Source organism: Carettochelys insculpta, chromosome 3 (genome assembly GCF_033958435.1).
Source record: "Carettochelys insculpta isolate YL-2023 chromosome 3, ASM3395843v1, whole genome shotgun sequence".
NCBI classification, from domain to species: Eukaryota; Metazoa; Chordata; order Testudines; family Carettochelyidae; genus Carettochelys; species Carettochelys insculpta.
Window position 1 is genome coordinate 99,054,344 of NC_134139.1, and position 23,892 is coordinate 99,078,235.

The 23,892-nt window shown below is 41.0% G+C and overlaps 1 protein-coding gene across 5 annotated transcripts in view; it reads right to left on the bottom strand.

Moving 5' to 3' along the window:
- UTRN (utrophin) overlaps positions 1–23,892 on the bottom strand; it is a 560,266-nt gene that overhangs the window by 315,607 nt on the left and 220,767 nt on the right. For 4 of the 5 annotated variants that reach the window (XM_074990438.1, XM_074990436.1, XM_074990435.1 and 1 more), the window contains 9 exons: positions 22,705–22,866; positions 22,080–22,217; positions 21,530–21,682; positions 11,907–12,083; positions 10,270–10,458; positions 7,884–8,056; positions 3,899–4,049; positions 2,326–2,501; positions 867–1,002 (listed from right to left, as the gene is read on the bottom strand). In XM_074990438.1, coding sequence (XP_074846539.1) covers positions 867–1,002; positions 2,326–2,501; positions 3,899–4,049; positions 7,884–8,056; positions 10,270–10,458; positions 11,907–12,083; positions 21,530–21,682; positions 22,080–22,217; positions 22,705–22,866 — 1,455 coding nt within the window. The remainder of the gene's footprint in view (positions 1–866; positions 1,003–2,325; positions 2,502–3,898; positions 4,050–7,883; positions 8,057–10,269; positions 10,459–11,906; positions 12,084–21,529; positions 21,683–22,079; positions 22,218–22,704; positions 22,867–23,892) is intronic. The other variant, XM_074990437.1, reaches the window with a different exon arrangement.

Sequence of the window (23,892 nt, forward strand, 5' to 3'; positions counted from 1 at the left end):
CCCAGATGCTCTGTATTTTGGACAGACTTCAAACTCTCTTAGACAAAGAATTAATGGGCACAAAACAGACTTAAAAACACTCCTGATTCACAAACCGATCAGTCAGCCCTTTAATGGAGTGGGCCATTCTGTTAATGACCTGAAGGTTTGTGTCTTACTGAAGAGGAATTTTCACAACAGATTGGAAAGAGAGGCCGCTGAACTCTCTTTTATATTCAAATTCGACACATTAACATGTGGTTTGAACCGGGATGTGAATTTTCTGGGTCATTATAGGGGCTCTTTTGCATACTCGGCTTAATCTAATTCTTGACACCCCCACCCCCTTCTGCCCCTCTGCTCTCTGATTTGCTCACCTTGATAATATTTTTATGCTTTGTCAACCTTGAATACTATTTTTGGTTCGCTGTGTCTTAAATATTGAGTCTGTTCTGGTATATCTACGGTCTGAAGAAGGGGGTCTGTCCCACGAAAGCTCAACACCCAATAAATTATTTTGTTAGTCTTTAAAGTGCTAGTGGACTGCTTTTTTGTTTTGATAGTATACAGACTGGCACAGCTATCTCTCTGTTACTATTCTTTTTCTGAAGTGCCAGGTGATTTTGAACTGAGACAATAACAAACACACTGCAAGGTTCTACAGCACAAGTGTGTGTTTTCTTACTGCATCCTATAATATCTTCTTATACAACTCTCAACTGGTCCTCCGTAAAAGCTGTCCCTTATTTTGGTAACTAATCCCACAACACCTCATAGGACATTATTTTTCTTGTGCCTCTCCTCATTTTGGATATGTGTCTGACCATGGCAGATTCAGAATTAGCAGAAGATTCGCATGCACTTATACACATTTTAATCTATCTTGCCTTTAATTCTCGCAGGTTTTCTTCATGGTTGAATGTAGGTCTCATTTCAAGGAAATTTTCTACATTTTCCAACCAGCAATTCAATTCATCCAGCTTCTTTCGGAACTCCATTAGCTGCGGATTCTCTCCTTTCAGTCTAAAAACCACAAATTCCATAAGGGAAAACAGACCAAAATGAAGCAAATCAATATACATGAACAAATGAAGACAACTTTATTAAAAGTAGAGGAAAACACCTCTCTCTCTCTCTCCATCTCTCCATATTTTTTTATATATATACATATATTTTGGTAAGAGAGAATAACACACTTGCAGCAAACCTGGTGCTTGCAAAATTTCCAGTTCAAATATTAAAGCCTGTTGAGGTGTGTGACATACTGCCCCAGCCAGGAACACTATCTGCCATTCCCACACTTCTCCAATGTGACATGTAGCTTTCTTTTTTACACTAATGACAGTAGCCAAAAGAGCAGGTTTTTACTGATCAAAAGATTCTCCCCCGAGCCAAAAAAGGCAAACCATATTCAAATTATTGTATTTCAGACTTTACTTTAAAAACTTCCAAATATGTTTTTTCCAAAAATCTGAACAAAATATTAAATGAAAATGTGCACATGAAACAAGACCACCAAAGCCAAGTTTCCACAAATATCAAGGCCCCAAAAAAAAAAAAAATCACCATCTGTGACAATATCCAGGAAAGACTCTGCACATAAATATTGGGAAGGGACGTCTTCTTGTAGCACATGAACACTTAGGTTTTGCCCGATAAACTAATTGAGAAAATTTTGTTTATTTTCTGTATATAGCAAAGAAGACTAAAAATTAGATTCATTTCAGAAAGTTGAAAAATAATATTTATTATGGGAATTTAGTTTCACAATTTCCATTAACATTTATTTCATATCCCACAAAGATATACTGAAAATGTTCATTGTTAGCTCAGACTGCCCTTAAACCCTGATCTCCTACACAAAATTTAGAGTAGCACTTCAAAATGGATTCAGATCTTATTTACAGACATATAAATTACATATTTATAGATGGTTTCTTGCAATGTATTTTTGAGGTCCTCTTTAATTTTCATTAAACTTGAACCTATTGTCTGAAATTCAAAAACAAAGTAAAGTTCGGCAGAAATGTACCTACAGTTCAGTCTTATCCAGTGCAACTAGCTGAGTAACTGTGGCTCCTCAGGCTTTGCAGTGAAACCATGTAAAACAGAAAACTGTAGGAAGAGGTGTGCTTTGGGCTTTTTTGTTTCCTGTTAACATGAACACCCTGAGAAGTCAATTCTTGATGCTTTCAGGGGAAAGTGGTTGAAAACAGTGCCTACATGTCAAAAAAATTCAGTCTAATAATGGTGTGCAATAGAATCTATATATCCTCTGTAGACTTCTAAATGAGATTCTTCCCATCACATCAGCTCAAACACCCACATTTCTGGTTAACTTCTTACCTCTGTTGTCTGTCCATGATCTCAGCAGTGATTGCTTTCCAGCGTTTATTTAATCTGGCCAGTTTTTCTTGCAGGAAGCTCCCATCTGCAGTGGAGAGTTTCTGTATGATTCCTTCCCCAGTTCTGTTCAGCACTGAAAAGCTGGTCTGATGGCTGCTGACTCCTTCTTCAAGTTCCTGTCATAAGTAGGAAAACACGCAGAATTTTATCACTGACCCAAATTGATTTTGATTGACTGCATGTAACATTGAAAATGTATCCTGGCTGCGTATTATTTTCCTAACAAGAACATTGTAAACACTTATATCAATAATATACAACCTTACACAAATGATTAAATGCTCTTTACTAGGTCTAGGCCAACTTATTAATAAATGTCATTTAAAAAGAAATGCACAATAGGCAATTGAATACAACAGAATATTAGAGAAGACTTAAATGATTAATATTAGCAACTGCATTCTTGCCTGATATTTTTAAGTCCTACTTTTTCTTTTTTTTAAACACTGCCCACATATTATGTGCTTTTTTCACCAGCTCTGCTCCTCACTTGTGTGCACAACTGTATTTGTAATTGAGCATCACTTTAGCTGGGAACATTTTGGCAATGGTGCCACGATCAGCAGACATCACAAAACTGCCAAGCAACTGAGAGAAGTCATTAAAAGTCAGGCTCAAACCTTTATATGTCCCTAACAGCCAGGGGAAACAAAGCTTACATTATTAGTACAGATCTCTCTGAGACTAAAACAAAGCTGATGATGATTCAAGAAAGAGAAAGGAAATGCCCTAGAAGAAAACTACCAACAAGACTAAGAAAAAGAAACATATACAAGTAATGCTCAGTGGATTATTAATTTCTCCTGTAACACAAAGGTATTTAACATTTGGACTTCCAAAATATAGATACCTGCAACTTGCTAAAGGATTTTGTTTGTTTTGGGTTTATTTTAAAGTTATGCTTTAGCCTCTTGCTTTTACAAAATTAAAATTAAGATTTGGGCTAAAGAGGAAAAACTGTTTCCCCTTATGGTGATACATGAGAAGAACCAGGAAAACAAAATTTGAAAAGGCAAAACCTATAAGAAGGAAAAGTACTTTTTTCCATTGGATCTTTACATTAGACAGCTTTATAAAAACCAATCAGTTGTTCTGCCTTTCTATTCAGAATGGAAAATTAAATCCTGAAATGGCCAGTTAAAGATAAACTGATTATTTTTAAAGAACATCCCATTAAGGAGCACAACACCACATTAATTCTAATATATTTTAAAATGTAGCCAACTGAACCTTCATAACAATAAATAAATAAACAGAAGACAGAAAATAGGGCTAAACTTCCCCTCACTCCTGATTAAAACTTTTACACTTATAAGCTAACTTTTCAAAAATAACACCTGAAATTACAACCTGAAAAGCAATTTCAAGCGAGACACAGACATCTTCTTGCAAAAAATTTAGATGACCACCACAATCCCAAGTATATATTTTATTTATAGACAAATTTATTTTTGGCTCAAATCCATGCTAACCTTTTGTCAGTGGTCCTGTCCTCTGACTGAACATCACATACCTGCTGATGCAGCCCAGCTGCCTCCAAATCCAGGCTACCATCTGGAGTGTGGGCATCAGCCAGTAACCCTTCAGCCTCCGTTATCCACTGCGTGAGGTCATTGAGATCACAATGGAACTGCCTCCAATCTTCAACTGCCCTATCAAAACAACTGTTGGGGAATAAGGAAGGGTTTCAAAATAACCTAATTTAAGAGGAAACACATGGGTTGGCCTATTTATATTTAAGATTAAGCATAGTTAATTCATAACAACTTGTTCTGGAAAATAGAAAGACCTGTTACAGAGTAGTTAAGTAAGGCTGCTTCTACATTCACCCCCTTCTGTTGGAGGTGCCATGCTAATGAGGCAATTTGAAGCAGACTAATGAGGTGCTAAGGTGCATATTCAGTGCCTCATTAGCAAGATGGCAGCCATGGAAGTGCAGACGTTGAACTGCAGATTGACAGTGAACATGAGGGCAGCTTTGAAATCAGCGCCCCACTTCAACATTCCCTCACTCCCGCATAACTAGACTGGAGTAAGGGAATGTCGAAGTGGGGTGCTTATTTTGAAGCTGATCCCATCTACACTGTCAATGTGTAATTCAAAGTCTGCACTTCGAAATTTGCACAGTTGCCATTATGCTCATGAGGGGCTTGATATGCATATTAGCCTGCTTCAAATTGCCTCATTACCATGCCCCCTTCAATGGGAGGGGGCACGCATAGAAGCAGCCTAAATCCTAGACACCGAACAGCTCCTGGCATTGAACTGACTGCAAAAGCCAACCACGCAAACCATCACTGCCTACTAAACTGAAGGAACTGAAGGCAGGCCTGAGGACTATTTGGTTTCAATTACTGTAGAAACAAAGATGAATTAGCTGCAGCAAAATCTGTCTGCAGAACAGGTTTTTTTTTTTTGTTTTGTTTTAAAAGAGAGTTGACACATCAGAGAGCGTGAAAAACCAAATATGATTAATTGTTCAACCGGTATTTTGCTCACAAAACCATGACTTCCTGCTGCCAGAAACCTTAAAAAGAGTGACGCTGTTCTTCACTATACTGCACTGAAAGTCAGGGCCATAGATCTCTCCTCTCTTTGGGAGAAGTGTGGGATGATGGTGCAGTTAGAAAGCTACACTTACCATAATGAGTCAGAAGAACGTACCTGGTAGCACTGGGCCCAATTCAGCAAAGAAGCAAGTGCATACTTTTTATACCATTCCTATTCAGCATGAAAATTAAATATAATGCATAACTCACAGAACATACTTAATAGAGGCAAAAAGATTCAAGAATATGTTCAAATGTTTTGCTGATTAGAGATTGACTTCAGCATGTGCTCAGCTGCACCTGAGCCCTCCTTCAGGGTTTAGTTAGCTAGCAGAATGGGTCAGCACAAGAACCCTGCCATCCCATTAAAACTCAAAGTACCACAACAACCTGCAAAAATGAAAACAAAAGCCAACATTTCAGCTATCTTGGCCTCTCTCCAGACACTGAAAACACTGATGCCTGTTGAAATCTGTGAAAATGGAAGTGTGATGGACTTAATGCACTTTCAAGGGGAAATAACAGGCCAGCCTTTGCATTATGTGGACCCAGTTTATCTGTATGCACACCAACTAAGGTTAACATTATTGCCCCCTCCACTGTGCAAGGTGATAGCAGTATTATTCTAATATAAAAATATGGGGGAAGGTGTTAAAACTAGCACTTCTTTAAAAATTCATAAGGCTACCTTGTATTTTAGTTGAAATTCCCAGTCTGATGACCACTTCCAGGTGAAAAAGCTTGTTCGATGACTTTTTAATTAAGATGAACAATTGAAAACGTTTATAAATTTCAGTGATTCATTTGCATACAATGACCCAGTTAGGAAAATGATTAGAAAATGTGTTGCATTCTCCAAGTTAATTATAAATGTTTAAATGATGTTTTTCTTTGATACACATACCTTCTTTCAGTGGGTATACCAGCTTTCTGGGCAGCTGTGGCCATAGGCATGGGAAATAAGAGAGCAGGAGTTGCTGTAGCACACTCAGGTTTTAGTCAGGGCTGAGCTGCTGGGCCTGAACATGCCAGCTGCTCAGGTTCCACTCCTGGCCACACACCCACCCCAGCTCAGGTGAAGGGCCAACAGGGGAAAGAGAGCTGGCTTGCAGCACCCCCACTATTAACAGTCTCCTGTGCCGATGGTCACGCCTGCTTACTTATTAAGTAAATGAGATTTTATTGACATTTTAGAAAAAGATAAGAATGTATAGCTTTTACTTGTGTCACTAAAAAAATCCAGAAAAAAATATTATTGTTATGTAATGTTATGATGGAAGGACATATGTACATTTATGTATAGATTATAACAGTCAAGATACTACCATGACTGGCATCCTATGTACACGCCATACACAGAAAAACAAGTACATAAACACCTCCCTCTATTCAATATACACTGAGCATTTTCAAATTTTAAAATTTCTTCAACAAGTTACAAGACATGCATGTTTTACAGGATAAGGGCTTTAAAAAAAAAAAAAACTGTTCAGGACTTCATTTGAATTATTATCCATTCTTGTTACCACCACTCACACCGCTTCAAATGTTCCAACTACTTAAGTTTTATAAAAACAACAAGAAGTCCTGTGGCACCTTATAGACTAACAGATATTTTGGACCATAAGCTTTCGAGGGCAAAGACCCGCTTCATCTGACAAAGCAGGTCTTTGCCCACGAAAGCTTATGCTCCAAAATATCTGTTAGTCTATAAGGTGCCATAGGACTTCTTGTTGTTTTTGAAGATACAGAGTAACTCAGCTACCTCTCTGATACTTAAGTTTATAATACAGCAAAATCCAATTTGGGAATCACTCAGTATAGAAAATCACAATGCTTTCTATTGAACATTAACAGCTTCAGACCACATTAACAGCTTCAGATCCCTTCAGTTTACTTAATAGAAACTTCCTGAATTCCATTAGAACATTAATATTGTAACTGTTTTACAACCACAATGGAAACGTCTTGTAATACTGATCAGTACATTTCAAAAAATACAGGGGTTTTATAAGCCAAAACAAACTATCTTTTAAATGTAAAACATCCTATAACTGTATCCGACTAGCAGCTTTCACATAAAAATTTATTTTAGAATTGCAGACCTTCATATTTGCAGAGTGAAAATACATTAACATGTTCAGACAATCAGAAAAGTTTAAAGTAGCTGAAAATGTATTACTGTTCATGACAAAGGAAACCAGCAGGTCTCATCTGTTTTCTTATACGTTTATTTAATTGTTCTTTAATGATCACTCAGCTGGAAACAATTTCTTAGAACATAATAGCAGCCATACAGGGTGAGATCAAAGATCTGTCCAGCCCAGTATCCTGTCTTCCGACAGCTGCCAGCACCAAGTACTTCAGAGGGAATTAACAGAACATGTAATCACCAAGTAATCCATCCCCTGTCACCCATTCCCAGCTTCTGGAAAAGGGACTCTATCCCTGCCCATGCCTCACCTGCAGCCACATTTCAATGTAAAATCTTTTATAGTTTCATAGATTACTGCTGTTCATCATGGCATTGTGTGCATGATAATATACAGAATGTCATCTACAAATTAATTTATTTAAGAAACTTTGCGAAAACATATTCCATTCAATACGTTCTCTATTGGACAGAACTTTGTAATACCTTACAAAATAGAGCTTACAAATATTGTGCTATAAAACTTACAGCATTTTACACTATCAAAGTAAAACAACCACCTAAGGTATTCTAGCTAAAAGGTATATTTTTGTAATTAAAAAACAGAATACAGTTTGTACGCTAGCTAATGTTAAATAAAAGTGTTAAATAATGTTTGAAATTATTCCACAGCACTGAAATAGGAAACGATGATTAAATTGAAGTTCTTTGTGAAATCATTAAAATTCTGCAAATGTAAAACATTTTGCTTTATTCACTTTAAAATATATTCCTATAAAACTGAAAAACAGACTTACCACTTCTGGTCATTGTACATCCTATTAATTCTGTCCCACTCTGCATTCAGCTGTGTTAGTGCATCTCCTATTTGAATAGACTCAGGTCCAGATGCTTCCAGGATAACATCAGGTTGTTTCTCATGAATGACTGCAATCTGGTCCCCAAGTTTGTCCAAAATATCTTTTATGTTCTACGAGCACAACAATGGCACCACCCATTAGTAAAGTCAACCCCAGCAAGAAACAAGAATGGTCAGCATCCCCTTCAAAAAACATTCTATTAGCAGCTGATCATCCAGAAAAGGGAAACTGTGGCTTCCGTGGGGAAAGAACCAACCGTTGATATATTAATCAAGAAAAATGGTTTTCATTTGTACCTTTTTAATCATCTATCCTCTCCAAATGCTTATAAGAAAACTAGAGAGAGAGCGAGTGTGCGCCAGCCAATCAGGTTTTGAGTTAAAAGGATTATCATGTACTATCTCAATAGCATTAGAAAGAAATGCACTTTTTCCTCTTATTCTTTTGAGCAACGACTGCACTTGCAATGTACTGCAGGTGATTTTTCTCTTTCTTCCTCCTTTCCAAATCTTTCTTTGAAGTCTCCTAAGAAGGGAGTTGTTTAAATTATTCCCAAAATAATTTTTGACATACACAGAACTGCATTAAAGTCATGTTAACATTTTAACTTCAAGGGACAAAAACATTCCGAAGTTAATACTGCCAATTCCAAATATATTGCCTATTTATGTCTGGGTATTCCAAAACTGTGCACAGTTCTAGGGTCTCTATGAGACCTCTCCATGCTCTAGATGGGGGGTAAGCAACCTTTCCAAGGCAGAGTGCCGAAATTTGACCTTTGATTTCTACGTACAATCCAAGTGCCAGCGATTCTTTATAAAAGTCGCTAATAGTCCTACTTACAACAGCTCCATTAATAAATAAAGATGCAGACCTTTACCATTTAGGTGGTGGTTGGTAGCATTAGCTGGTCTTTTGTTAATCTACAGGCGACACCCACTTCTTACATCTCTACATGCCGTTTCAAATCTGAGCATTCCAAATTGAGAGACAGGAAACATGCATGGATACCTGACAGTTACCAATAATAACTACAGTGGGAAGGAAAAGAGTGCCATAGATTTATTACTAGAGGACTTACCCAGCATAGCTCAGGTCCTTGTGGGGGCTCAGGGTTGGGGTGCAGGAGTAAGGGCAAGGATGTGGGAGGTTTTGTGGGGGCTCCGGGCATGAGGTGGAGGGAGCTGGAGAGAGGGCAGGTGGGTGGGTACCTCTGGCCAATGGGTGGGGATGGAGGAGTGAGTGCAGGGGGTGGGAGGACTGGGGAGTCAGGGGAGGAGGTGGAGAGTGTTGGAGTTCAGGCAAGGAGTGGGAGTCTCAAGCCAAGGATGTGTGTGAGGGGTGCTGAGGGTGGAAGGTAGATAAATCAGGGCAGGGTTTGGAGAGCTCAGAGAAGCAGGGAATGCAGGAATCAGGGCAGGTGGTGTGGGGGGCAGGGCAGAGCTGGGAGGTCTTGGGGGGTTTACTGGGGCCACCCACAGTGTCAAAGGTGATGCTGGTCCAGGGTGGGAGGGAGAGTGAGGTGGGCATGGCTGCACTGTCTGCCCTGGCATCTACTCTTGGGGGAGGTGGGGCGGGGAGGGCAGTAGTCACATTATAGTTCCTGGGCCTAGCATCTCCTGGAGAGGCAATTCCCAGCCCTGGCCTGCCCTCTGGTGGGCTGTGGTTCCTGCCTCCCTCTCCCAACTGTACTCTGGTGGGGGCAGTTGCCAGCCCAGGCCTGTCCTGAGGGGGAGTGGGACAAGGTGGGGTTCCCAGCCCCAGAGTCTGCAGGGTAGGGTGGCAGCTGCCTGGCCTAGGGGTTGGTCTGGGAGTGGGAGAGGATAAGCAGGAAGCAGCAGGGCTCCCTGCATTTGGTACTATGGCTAATGGGAGGGGTTTGGAACGGGGGAGCCACTTACCCAATCCAGTGGCTGACAGGGTGAAGAGCCCTGGCCCCAACTGGCCATTTTCCTGCACCTGCCCCTGGTGCTCGCTGCCCCAGTGGTGACTGCAGTATAGCCTCCCTTCTTTCCACCCCGTTCCTTTCCGTGGTCTGGAAAACCATCAGTTTCCAGGCACCTCCCATGGTCCTGGCATGGCCAAACCCTCACCTTGCTATAAGTAAGATGTAGCCACATAACAAATCTGGTGATGTTCTTACAAGTTAGGAGGCATTCTTGAACAAATGGATTCATGGGTGCACAGATACATGGACGGCAGATGCATGCTAAAAATATATTTTTCTATACAGATCTTGAACAATATACTACACAAGTCAAAAATGTAACCACAATCATTTTTTGTTGCTCTTTTTGCAATACAATGTTTAGATTTGCAATACCTTCAATGAATCTTCTTGAGTAGAAAAGTCCTCATAGACACCGGTGTTTAGCTCTGGTGCATTCAACAACAGTTCAACATCAGCCATGGCCAGCAAAACTTTGTTAATTTCAACAAGGTATTCAGTAGGGAAGGGAGAAGCCCTAATTCCTGATGGATAGTTGCCTTTGAACCTCTGGAAAGGGATTGCCTAAGGAAACATAAAAAGTCATTTATTTATTCTTCTCAATTTTATGCACTGTTGGGGAAAAAGCTCCTAAACAAAAGGCTACTGCAACAAATGAAAAATTTCTACTACATTCAGATTAGACATTTTCAAAAACCATAGAAGTTCCTTCTATCTAACTCAAATTACCCAGAGAACCAAAAAGACTGTGACTGTTTATACCAGCAAATTTATATTTTTTATAAATCATTTTTAAAAACAAATCTTTTAGTTCTTTCACCTTCATTTTTATAACCTGTCGGGACTCATGATTATAGAAAGGAAACAGAATATAGTCTCTGCTCCTCTGGTTGTCAGCCCTTTACTGAAGAGAAAGCAGAGTTATAAATTTACTCCAGCACAACCCACCATTATTTCCCCTGTTGTCTTGGCACTTTTTGCTCCCAAAAGTGTTTTTAAATATGCGCTCATAAATCTTAAGCTTTGCATGGGATGAATAAGGCCCTGCAAAGATGCAACAGCATGTGAGCCCTTTTCCCGCAAGTACTACATAGTCTTGGTGCAAGGAACTTATGTGGTTTCTAGCATTAACATAGTTGGCGCCTCACCTTCCCACATAATGACAAAACACTGTGGAACCGAGTGCCATGTTTGTAAGCATACACAGGCTGCAGTATCTATTTTGCAGCCACAACACATTAGCAACTTCTGGAACCACTGGAATCATCTGATGTGGCTCCTAAAGAGTAGAATTTGTATGGATGAGTCCCCATTTAGCAGACAGGGAAGCACCGGAGGTGGTAAAATGTAGCTTTCGTCTATGGCATCCAATATGCACAATGTAAGCATATTGGTGAGTTCCTCAGATTAGTGCCACATAGCCTAACCTACACCTAAGCCTTAAAAAAGGAAGTAGTCTCGGTATCTGAAACAGATTTTCCATGCATTAAAATGTCCGGGAAATGATTTCCTGTTCCAAAAGCTAGTTAACAAGTGGAAGACACCATATTGCCATCCTGAAAGTACCAGAGCTTTAACATCAACTGTAAAAACTAAACTCTTGCAGTGACCATTTGCTGCTTCATGAGATGTAACACTCTGTCATGGTTACACATGGCAAATGGGTTGGCCACATTACATAAGAGCACATCAAGTATCAGAGCTCTATATTATTTCCAAGTTCTTCTCTGTTTTCATCAGTTTCCTTGCAAAGCCATTCGGAGGGGAGGTGGAAGAGTATTATCTTATGGTAAGCATTTGTGCCAACTTACTGAAGTGTCTCCAGAACATGAGTCCTACTTGAACTCTGCTCTGCTGCTAGTTCTATCTGTATGGTTTATAATATTCAACTGTCCCATACAAGGTACTTTGGGGGGGAAGAGTGGGGAGGATGTGAAATGAAGTCAAGTATAATCTTCTAAAAAGATTACAGCATACAATTATTTACCTTCCCTTATAAAATAACAAATTACCTGAGGCTTGAACTGCATCTGTTGGCATGCAGCAAACTGACTTTCGACTTGCTGCCAGCGTCGACACACATCAGTACGCTCAGCTTCCCTAGTTGGGCTGTATTGGGACAAGTTGCTGCTCTTCTTCTGCAAAGCAGCAAATTCCTCTCGGTGCTGTTCAAGCTCCTGAAGCAGCTCCTACGGAGTACATTTAATTACAGCTGTCTGCAACCCGCGAAAAATTATTTCTTCCTTTTCATACAGTATTCAATGCATGAACACATCAAAATGGTGTATGTGCATTACTATAGCGCTGCTTTAGATATTCAGCTTCTCTCTAAAGGTGTAAAATCCTGGTTAATTGGTTAACCTACCATGTAAACAATTAACCAGTTAAGGGGAGGGCCTGAAAAAGAGGAGCATATACCAGGGACCAACACTGCTAGAGCCCAGATGGAGCTTCCCTGCCCCTGGTGCACAACAGACAAGGACACTCCAGTCAGGCCAAAGCAGCCCTATTTCCAGAGCTCGGGCACGCAGCAGGAAGGACACTCTAGCCAGGCCACAGCAGCCACTGTCTGTGGTGGCCCCAGGTAACCCAGAGAAGGGGTGCACCAGCCCCTGCCTCCCAGCATCCTTCCTTTCCCTCTCCTTCACCCCGTTCTGCCACACCACTGCAAATGGATGGAAAGAAACCAGTGGAATCTGGCAACCCTGCATATGGGCAACGGTAAACTAAATGTCCTGCAGGCCACAGGTAGAACCCAATGGTCTGCATGCAGCCTGCAAGAAACAAGGTTATCACCACTGCTATAAAACTTCTGAAGGCTGCTGAGGTGCCTTTGATTGACTTCTCAGTTAAGATTACATCTTACTATCAGCGAGAACTTTTGGTAAAAAAAAATCTCTTTTGAAAGATCCTTTGTTAGGGACAACAGAACTCAAATCAAGTAAGCTGGGGTGCTGGATACACTCTTTTGCTTCAGTCATCACTAAAATGCTTAATGATCACCTAATACACAACCCCATTAATATTAACAACCCGGGGGAAGGAATGCAAGCCAAAATTGGAAAAGAACATTTAGCTAAGTCAGATGTGTTCAAATCAGCAGGGCCTAATGAAATGCATCCTAGGGTACTTAGGGAATGAGATGAAGCAAGCTCAGAAATATTAGCCATTATCTCTGAGAACTCCTGGAGGATTAGTAAGGTGCCAGAAGACTGAGAAGGGCAAACAGTGTACTTATCTTTAAAAAGGGACAAAAGAGGGACACATGGAATAATAGACCAGTCGGCCTAACGTCAACATCTTTAAAGATACTGGAGCAATTTATTGAGCAATTTGTAAGAACCTCAAGGATAATTGGGTCATAAGAGTCAGCATGCATTTGTCAAGAACATGTTATGCCAAACAAACCTTTCCTTCTCCGACAGGATTAGTGACCTAACATGCAAGGCAGAGGCAGAACACATGATATACGTGGATTTTTGAAAGGTTTTGGGCACACTTCCAGAGAACAGTCTCATAAGCAAATGACGGAAACATGATCAACAACATTACTGTAGGAATAGTTCCCAATTGCTTGCTGCCTGATCAGAAGGGTGTATTAAGTGGAACATGGGGGCAAGTCCTGAGTCTAGTGCTATTCAGTATTTCCATTAATGCCTTGGATAAAGGAGTAGATCGTACACATGCAAAACTGCAGGTGACACCATGTTGGGAGGAACTGGAAGCACTCCGAAGGACAGATTTAAACTGACAATGAGTCATTACTGCATGTAGCTGCACAAAAAGGCTAATATGATTCTGGGCAGTGCTTTTTTTCCCAGGGTGAAAGAAAAGGGGGTGGCAGAACTCAAGTCCCAAACCACTCCCACCTCACCCTGAGGCCCAGCACCCCACCCAGCAGCTTAAACCCCCTGCACAGCGCTCAAACCATCCCCAGGTGGCTTAACTGCCCCGCACAGGGCCCACACTGCCCCCCCGCCACCAGCACCCAAACCAACCCCCATGCCAGGCCTGAGCTGCTTCCCCCAAGCTCCGCCCCCCACCAGAGGTTAATGCCATCCCCACCCCACCCTGAGCGTGCAGCCACTACCCGCCCCCTGGCTTAAATCACACACTCTCCCAGCCCCCACCCACCCTACCTCCCCCCTTACCTCCGGTGCCTTGCCACTACCTCCTCCATGTGGCTCCCCTCCACCAGCACTGCAGCATAGCAGGCAGGGCAGGGAGGGAGTGAAGGAAGAATCAGCCAGAGGCAGCTGCAACCAGAGCTGCAAATGGCTCTTAAACAGCTCAATGAGGCTTGGATGGACCTGCCCAGCCAGCTTTTGAAAAAAGGTGCTAGAATGCCATTCTGGAGCATTCTGGCAGAAAATAAGTCCTGATCCCGGGGTATACTGGAAGAATGGTTGTCAGAAAGACACAGGATGTATAATCTTAATTTACACAGGAAACCACTCAGAGTTACACTAGTAAGAATTTACTGACTGAGGAATTAACACTAAACTACATGGTTAACTAAAGATAACAGAGCTGCCACTAACTAAAAAGGGAATCATATCTCTCTCTCACACACACACACACACACACACACACACACACACACACACACACACACACACCCTTCAATCATTCACAGACATTAATGCCTGGTTTTAGGCACTCACACACTTGCACAGGCATATGGGTTGTAGAAGGAGCCAAGGCACGTTGGAGGGTCTGTCTGCTAATCATGGCTGGAAATGCTGGTCTGGAAAGAAACTGACTGTAGGAAGACAAGAGGAGCTTCTCAGAAAGAAGTCTACTGCCCGGAGCTCTCTCCTTTTATTGTCTCTGTACAATCCTGTGACTCATCCACATTCATCACGAAAGAGCATGCCCAGACATCCCGTGATCTAGCAGATCAGCAGTCTTGAGTGGTTTGATGACCCATCTCCAGGTGCTCAGCTTTGCAGTACCTAACCCCAAATGCACAAGAGTCTCCACTCACACACACACAGTCATATCTGAGGAGAGAATGCAGTTTAGAGTAAGCTACAAGCAGGGTGGATGGAAGTTACAAAAAAAGATTACAAAGTTGCAAGACTCAACAATCACCAAGCTTACAGTAAGTTTCTGAACTTATAAAGCAAGGTTGCTGAGATTTACAAAGTTGCAAGGTTTTACAAAAATTGCAAGGTCTAAGTCATGTGTTGACAGGACCTTACAGTTTAGTTTATTTCCAGGAAATGAATGTGTAAAATCAAGTAATAGCTCTGGTGGAGGCTTTTATGCAACAGGATGCAATAATCCTATTCTACTCAGCACTCGTGAGCCCTGGATGGAGTACTATGTCCAATTCTGGCAACACAATTCAGAAAATGTGAACATTTTGAAAAGAACCCAGAGGAGAGCAACCAAAAACATAAAAGGCTTAAAAAAACTGACCTATGAGGACAGGTTAAAAAGCTGGACATGATTAGTGTTGGGAAAAGAACACTGATGGGAACCTGATACAAGTCATCCTGAAAGTTAAGCACTATTATCAAAAGGATGATGCTTAATTGTTTGACATGTCCACTGAAGGTAAGAAAAGTAGTCATGGACTTAATCTGCAACAAGACAGATTCAGGTAGATATTACAAACAAATTTTAGGAGAGTAGCTAAGCTCTGGAACTTGCTTCCAACGGAGATAAGGGAGTTTCCATCACCGAAAGCTGTTAAAAACAAGTTGGGCACACACCTAGCAGGGGGTGGTCTAGGTTTACTTGGGCCTGATACAGCACTGGGTCTTGACTTGATCTTGTCTTGAGGTCCTTTGCAGCCCTATATTTTTCTGATCTCTGGAAGGGTAGTCAAACTGGATTTGTATTGAAGGTCATTAAAATGAAGCCTTATTTGCCTGTATTAAGTTCTTATGGTTTTGTCGGAAATTACATTTCCCAGCAGTTAGTCATCGCACAAGATGACATGAGACTCCACTGTTTACTTTTTAGGGGCCTGCGTCCTCTCAGAGATTGTGCCAGGAATGTACAGAATAGAAGAATCCAGAGAAGAAAGGCCCCTCTATTATCTTTCTTGTCCAAAGCCACTAGCACTCGGTATCCAAAAGGTATAAGAGTAAGGTGAAAGATCAAGATGGTTCACATCAAGATTAGACAGCCTCAGCAGTTCCCTTTAGCTATGCAGTTTGTCCTTTGTTACACAGGAAGCCTTAAAAAACTCTTTGCATAATATGAGGGGAGAAAATGGATCTGCCTGGGAATAAATTCCTGTAATATGCAGAGAGCTCAAAAACCCTGTGAAGTAACTATCATCCCATTTTAAGATGTCTTGTATCAAGGTCCGTGCCTACCGGTGCAGTAGTAAACCTAGATGGGTCATGCAAACATGCAGGTGGGATTAATGAAGTACCTAGTAGAGCAATGAGGTACAGGTTCAGAAAAGAGATGATAAAATTTACAGTCTATCATTAAAGGGCCACTGATACTTCAGGTACACAAAAGAAGCTTAGTAACTTAAAACGTCCCTCTAAAAGAGATTACCATTAATGTGAGCCTGAAGCCTTAATGTGGCTATCAGGATATAAACATACAGGTTGAACGTCTCTTATCTGGTAGCATCCCTAATCCATCATGATTTTAGTTAGCCGGACAACTGCTTATCACAGGCGTGGCCAAGTTTCCTGTGGGCCCACAAAGTTTGTTTACAACCACCAGTCCTGGCTCTCAGTGCTCTGTGCTGCTAGTTAGCTGTAATTTACCCCTAAATGTCTTCTAAGAGCAGCCTAGTAAGCAATAGAAGTGTTGGTAACATGCTAGAAAATATTGATCTCCCATCATCCAGCAAATTCTCTCGTCCAGCACTGGTCAGGTCCTGAGGGTGCCAGACTGGACAGGTTCAAGCTGTAGCTAAGGAAAGCAGACAAGCTCATATAACCTTATGGTTGCCATAGGTGGCTGATGCAATGGGACACTAAATGCCGACTGACATGTATTGCACGAATATTTCATGCTGTGTGGGTCTCATTCGGAGCATGAACATTTCCCATTCCCCTCTTTAATTGGACCTGGTTTAAAAAGTATCAGAACAATCATAACGCGATTGATTGGTTTTAATTATCATGCTCTATAACCAGAAAGTTAGAACTAACAACAGACTGCCTACCCCCAAGCTTGTCCAAGCAATTATTTATTGCTTCATAAAGCTTTTCATTGTTATTGCATAAAATTTTAAACCAATTGTCATTACAGGCAAACCATATTGGAAGGAAGAAAGGAAAAATAGAGAAATGAATTTGCATTCTGAGCAATTAAACACATAAAAATCTCTGGACAGGAACTATCAATATATAATGTCTGAGAACAAATCCCTTCAAACTAGATTCCCAAACAACCAGACGTTCCCAACTAACTATGGCACTCAATGTAACTCTAATAACCAGTATTTCGCCCTTTAAATATGCATATGAATTCTCAGACAAATACTATCTTAAAAGAATTGTAAGATCACAGAAGTTTCAAAAGAAATTTATTCTTAATTATGTAGAAATATGAGGGGAGGGGGCGAACTGTTCCAAAATTGATGGCTGTATATTAATCAGTAGGAAAATTGCTTCCTTCTTCCAGTATTTCAAGTGAATGTACCCTTCATATTCTATTCATGTTACATACATACATTTTAATGTCCTTTACTCATGGCTGCATAGAGCCCTGATGCTGCAAAGAGTTTTCTATGGCACCGGGTTTCTCATTAACTTCCGTGAGCTATCCACATGCAGCTCATTGGAGAGCCCGAGACTGCATTTGCATTTTATATATGCAGTAAAGCTATTAGACTGTAATAGGATTCAAACAGAACTATCCAAACCCAATCAATTCAGTAGCTCTGGTATACAGAGTGTAATTCAAATCTATGAAAATAACCATAACAACATTTTTAAAAAGTGAACATAGCTACGGTGATGCAAAAATCTATTTAAACATACATATTGCAATTTTTAAGAGATACATGTTGCAATTTTTAAGAGATACATGTGTATGCGTACATTGAAACAGAATGTAGTTAGAATCAATGGGTGCCAATGGAGGATGGAGGGTGATGCGCACACACAGCTTTATCACACTCTTTCCCACCTCTCACAATCTCCAATCAATAGCAAAACAAAAAGCAGTCAAGTAGCACTTTAAAGACGAGCAAAATAGTTTATTAGGTGATGAGCTTTCGTGGGACAGACCCACTTCTTCAGAACATAGCCATACCAGAACAGACTCAATATTTAAGGCACAGAGAACCAAAAACAGTAATCAAGGATTAGGTTTTCTTCACCTAACAGACATTATTCCACAACTCTTACTGTAACTTGTACAAATTATGGATGTTGTGCCACTTCTATTCTACAAAATCCTAAAAAGCAGAAGCTGCCAGATAGCCTTCTTAGAGCCAAGATGGTCAGCTGGGACAGGATCCCCTTCTGAGACTAGAGGGAATTATGGACTGGCTGAAGTAAATCTCAAATTATCTTGGAGAAAATAAAATCTAAAGATGTAACAGGTTAAAAATATTACTGGTACCCATCAAGATAATTCGCTACTTTTGGCGTCAAGATTAGAGGAGGCTGAGCACAGAATCTGCTCATCAGAAGACACAGTTAGTACCACACACATAACCGCAGAGCAAGAGAAAAGGATTACTGAAGTGCTTCAGTACAAGGTTAACGATCCTACAGAAAAATAAAGAAGAAACACACTGAAGGCCCTGGATCACTGAGTGAGGATGCAAAAATGGACGCCTGTGGAATTTTTATCCATCACGCTGCCAACCTTTATGTCTCTCCTTCCTCCTTCCCACAATCAGAATTTTGATATTCAGAGAGCCCTTGCACCAAAGCCCCAATGAAATGCAAAAGCCCAGAGTCATAACAGTAACATTTATAAAGTACAATATTAAGGTATTTATTATTAAAAACCTTATGAGCTTACAGCCCAATCAAGAAGGTAAGCAAAATGATGGCTTTTCCACATTATATGAACAACATGGCAGAAAAGAGCTCTGTTTAAGACCAACCCAGCACTTCCATTGGATCTGCCTTTGACTGTTCAAAACAGTTGCCACCAAGTCAAAAATACTGGCACTAACTTAGCCCATAAGCTCTAGGAGTGCTCTTACACCCATGTTTTGGGGAAAACTTAACTGCAGAGTTAATTTTTTTCTTCTCAAATAGAACTGTTACAGGCTACACAAGTGGATGTTAACTAGCAGGTGAATCAATCTGAAAAGTTTGGGCTCAGCAGACCACTGAAAATTGCTAATAATTTAACATCCAAAACACAACCAACACTTAAAGACTAGACCACAGACACACTAAATTTGGCCACCTCAGAAAGAACAGCATATTCTAACTGTAAATATCCAAAAACATCTCAGAGGTATAGGATGCTTTCTTGAAAGAATTTTACTCTATTAAATGCATGGGTGCTGGCCATCATCACTCCCAACTCTCTCCCCACTTCCTTCCCTCCGAACTCTTCTAAATTTTACTTCACTTCTTCAACTCATTTTAAGAGCTGTACTGTCATGAATTCTATTTTTATAAACATTCTGCTTTTTCTCATTTACACAATTCAATGTTTCAACTACAGCTCGGGTAGATAACAAATGCTTAATAAATTATGAAAGTTTATATATAGTTTTTTCCACCACCTATATATTTTTAAAAATTAAAAAACTGAATGCAATTAATATGAAATTTTTCAACAGTATTTGTCATAGCTCCTTGCTCGATCACGAAGTTCTCCACATTTGTAACTAGCATAAAAATAGTGGGAGTGTGGCTTTATATTGTACAATTTGAGAAACAGCAGCCAATCATGTAATAAACATTGATTTCCAAGGTAATGCAAAAGAAGGGACAGTTAAGGTCACAAAAGCAAGCTTAACTTTGGCTTGGTCTCTACCAGGGGTATGTATACTTTACATAATTATTCCCAAAAAAAAAAAAAATTCCAGAACAATGAATAATGTGTCTACACTACAGGGAAGCCCCAAAATAAGCAAAACTTGTTCTGAAATAGTGTGTCTACACATAAGAGACTGTTTCAGATTAAAGTCCCTGGAAGCACATAAAAGATAAGCACTTGCAACCAGTGTTCTAGGTCTACATAGCAGCGTGATTTCGGAATAAGCTACTCCGAAATAGTTTATTTGGAAATAGGCCCTATTCCCTGTCTATATAGCCCCTATTCCAAAATATCACCAGGGCAAGGTAAAGGGCTGGCTCTGCAGTCCTAGAAAGGATGTGACCTCAGGAAGAAGGGGTCAGGGTAGGAAAAACAGCCTTCAGCACTGACTGATCCCTGGCACCCCTCCACCCCTTGCCAGCCCTTAGAGCTGCCAGGGGCTCATGCAGCAATTTAAAGGGAGGTGACAGCAACAGCTGACAGCCCCAGCTGCTTTTGAATCACCAGATCCCAGAGCAGTTACCCCTTTCTCCTGCCCCCATCAGCAGGCCCAGGTAGTTTGTATGAAAGATGTGTTATTCCAAAAATATCAACTGCCCAATCAAAACATATAAACAACAACAGCCTCCCATGCTGAGTCACAGAGACTAGGCGGCCAATACATCAATCCTGTTGGGTAAAACAACAGTGCACATCCGCTTCCCCGCCCCTCATTGTTCACAGGCACGATGCCACATTGTGCTCCTCATCAAACTGAGACCAAGCCACACAAATTAGCAGGTATAAAATGGAACTATGCCGGGGAAGGGAAATAAAGAAAAAAAAACCCCCCCACACACACACACACACGCGCGCTCCTGCGCTCATGCACATGCCATCATGACACCTGCGGCCCACGTGACCAGTGACATTGATGGTACAGTTGAACAGGTCACGCCAGCTCTGAATTAACAATCCTGACCAACTGCAGCTCAGACTAGAGAACCTGATCCACTCACATCAAAGATTGTTCTGTACCTGGGGTCACAAGCCCTTCCCAAATGGGTACCCACACCATTGCAATCATCAGTCCCGCTGCTTGGTTCTACTAAGGACCATTATCTAGTCCAACCTCTCCCAGAGTCTGGCTGAGCTATTTCTTCCACGTCTCCCATTCCTCCAACTGACTTCTCCCAACTCTGCATTTCCCAGAACAAACCACCCCCTTCCTTGATCCTACACACTCATGTATCTATCCCCATGCTGTCACCCATTTTCATAAGTCATTAAACTGGCTCCCAAGGTCCTATGCCAAACTGAAACAAAATGATGATCAATTCACAAAAGTTACAGCTTTCCAAAGAAAGAGCCTTATAACAGAAAGCATTAGGGAAGCTTAACTAGAAACAGCACTACACACCTGCCTATAGTAAGTATTTATATACAAAATAAGCAATTTAAAGGAAAATTAAACAGGTGTTTCTACTCTTCCCCCAGTGATGATGATGATAATGATAATAATAAAGGCAATACTTCATGGTAATTCAGGACTGACACAGGCACACCTCACTTAATGGAGAACTTAATACAACCCTTTTGAACACATTTCTTACCATTGTGGAATCAAAAGAATATTCCTGAGCCCTAGAACAGCCACTTTCATATGATGTCATCTATTACCATCACGCTTTAATTTTTCTTTTTGAGCATCCGTATTTACCTGTAGTTTTTGGTCATCATCTTCTCCCTGCAGTCCTGACAGACGGTGCTCTGTCTCATTCAGCCAGTTCAACAGACTGTCCTGTTCTCTCTTATATTGTGAAAACACAGGGGAAAGCTCTGCCACCTGCTTCCTTTGAAAAGACTTCAGTTCCTCAAACAAGAGAGACATGGGGGAGACAGTGTGAGAAAAATAAACTGGGGAGTGGATTATACTTGTTTATTTTAAATGAAGTTCAGCTTCTATTTAGTGGTATGTCGGGATTAACTAATTACAGCAAGTTCTGATTATGTGAATGACTCGGGATGGTTTTAAAATTTCAGAAAATCAAAACTATAGGAAAACAAAAAATAAAATTTTGGAAAGTATTTTTAAGTTGGGATCACTAAGGTTCAGTCACTCTTTTTCTGCATGTACCCAAAATGCTCCGAAGGCTTTCGTCCACTAACCCATGCTATTAAGCAGTCACAATCAGATATCAAAGAGGATACCAGAAGACCACTAGGAAAATGCACCAGAAGTCTGCCATGTAAAAACTATGGAGTCACACCTTTACATTGTTGTGCTTTGTTTGCAGAAGCAAGAGCTGCAAGTGGATCTTCTCCCTCTTGTTGTCCTCCATGGGCCTCTGTAACAGTTCTTCTCCTCTTTGTAAAACCTCCTCAATCTGGGCTCTCTCTTCATCCATCTAAAATTACAGAAGTTTATGCTCATTTACAGAATGCCCACTTGGAGCATTCAAAATGGATTTGTTGACTGCCGGGCTGCTAAGATAATTAACACTTCAACAGTATTAAGCATCTCACCGTCATCCAAAATAAATTGGTACTGAGAAATTCCAACTCTGTGCAAGCATCAAAGACTAAAGGACACACAAAGCCATTATCAAAATGGACTGAAAAAGGATGTGGCTTCTCAGTGAACCAGCCAAAGAGGAGGCTGAGCAAAGGAGAGAGCACAGCTTATCCAGGCCTGGAAGCAGAGGAAATGTTATTCTACTCATGCTCTCACTCTGCCCGAGACACACTACTCTGTTCTAAAGTGGTTTTCAGTACACTTGTAACATTATATATTCACTGACACACCAAAACTTCACAGAGACCAGGTAAAACGACACTGCTAATTCAAGAAACACGGAAGAGTTGATCAAACTAATTCATCCATTGCTCACAAACCTTTTCATCTTCATCACATGATTCCATATGCTTTTCCACGACTTTCAGCATGTTTTGTAAATCGCTCTCAAATTTGTCAAGGTCTGCAGAAGCCACTCCAGGTTCCTGGAGTTCTGGCTCAAGAGGAACTTTATAAGGCACGGATTCCTGACCAATGAGTATCTGTAGCACAAAAGCAAAACAAAAACCCTGCAAATTAAGGGCTCAATCCTTAATACTGAAATAACTTGTGTAAACATGACTCTGTGTAAGTCAGGGGTCTCAAACTTTATTTATTTTAGGGTCCGTGCCAGTCTTCAAATCTTCCTAGTGGGCCAGCAGGCACACCTCTCTGGCTCCAGAAGAGTAGCGTGTCTCCACTCATTCTCCTGCCCCACACACATCTGCTGGTCCACATGCTTCCCCACCTCAACATCCCCCAGCCCTCCTGCCATCCTTGGGAAATTTAACTCCTCCCATCAGTGGGTCCTAATGCCAGCACCAGCAGTGCAGCAGGGCTAGAGCAGCTAGCAGCTGTCAGCTCTGCATCACTGCTGGCTCATCTCTGTGGTCTGGGAGAGGTGTGTTCAGAGCTGCCCTGTACCTAAGATGGTTTAGAAAAGGCAAAGGATGAAATTTTGAAAATAGTCTGGAGTTTTCATTTGCTTTCTGGGATTTGAGACTTTAAAATTCATCGTTTTGAACTATTTTCCACAACTGAGGGGGCAAGAAGCTTAGGTTTCATTAAAAGCAAGAGTGAGATTCTCATAATACACATAACCATGACAGAAAAACAAAATAATAGCATGGGACTTGTAATGACATCGCAGGAGTTGCTTTGCTACAATAACTAAAGGTAGCCAGGTAGAATGTTGGTACATGCCAGAGAGTTTCCACCAATAAATGTCAGCCTACAGGCCTCTGGCTAGCTTCGTCCTATGGCCTCTCTCACAGAGAGATGTACTTTATGGTCTAGACCAGGGATTCCCAACCTATGGGTCAGGACCCAAACATGGTTTGCCATTAGATTTAAGGGTCACCAGCTGGGCAGTTCCCAGCTGCGTGGGGCTGTTAAAGAAGCCATTTGCAAGTTCTCAATGGTGCTGCCTCAGGCAGATATCTATCAATTGAGATAGCTGCTGGAGACAGCATCTATCACTAGAGATAGCAATTACTTTATGCCTAGGTGCTGAAAGCTTGTTAATTGGT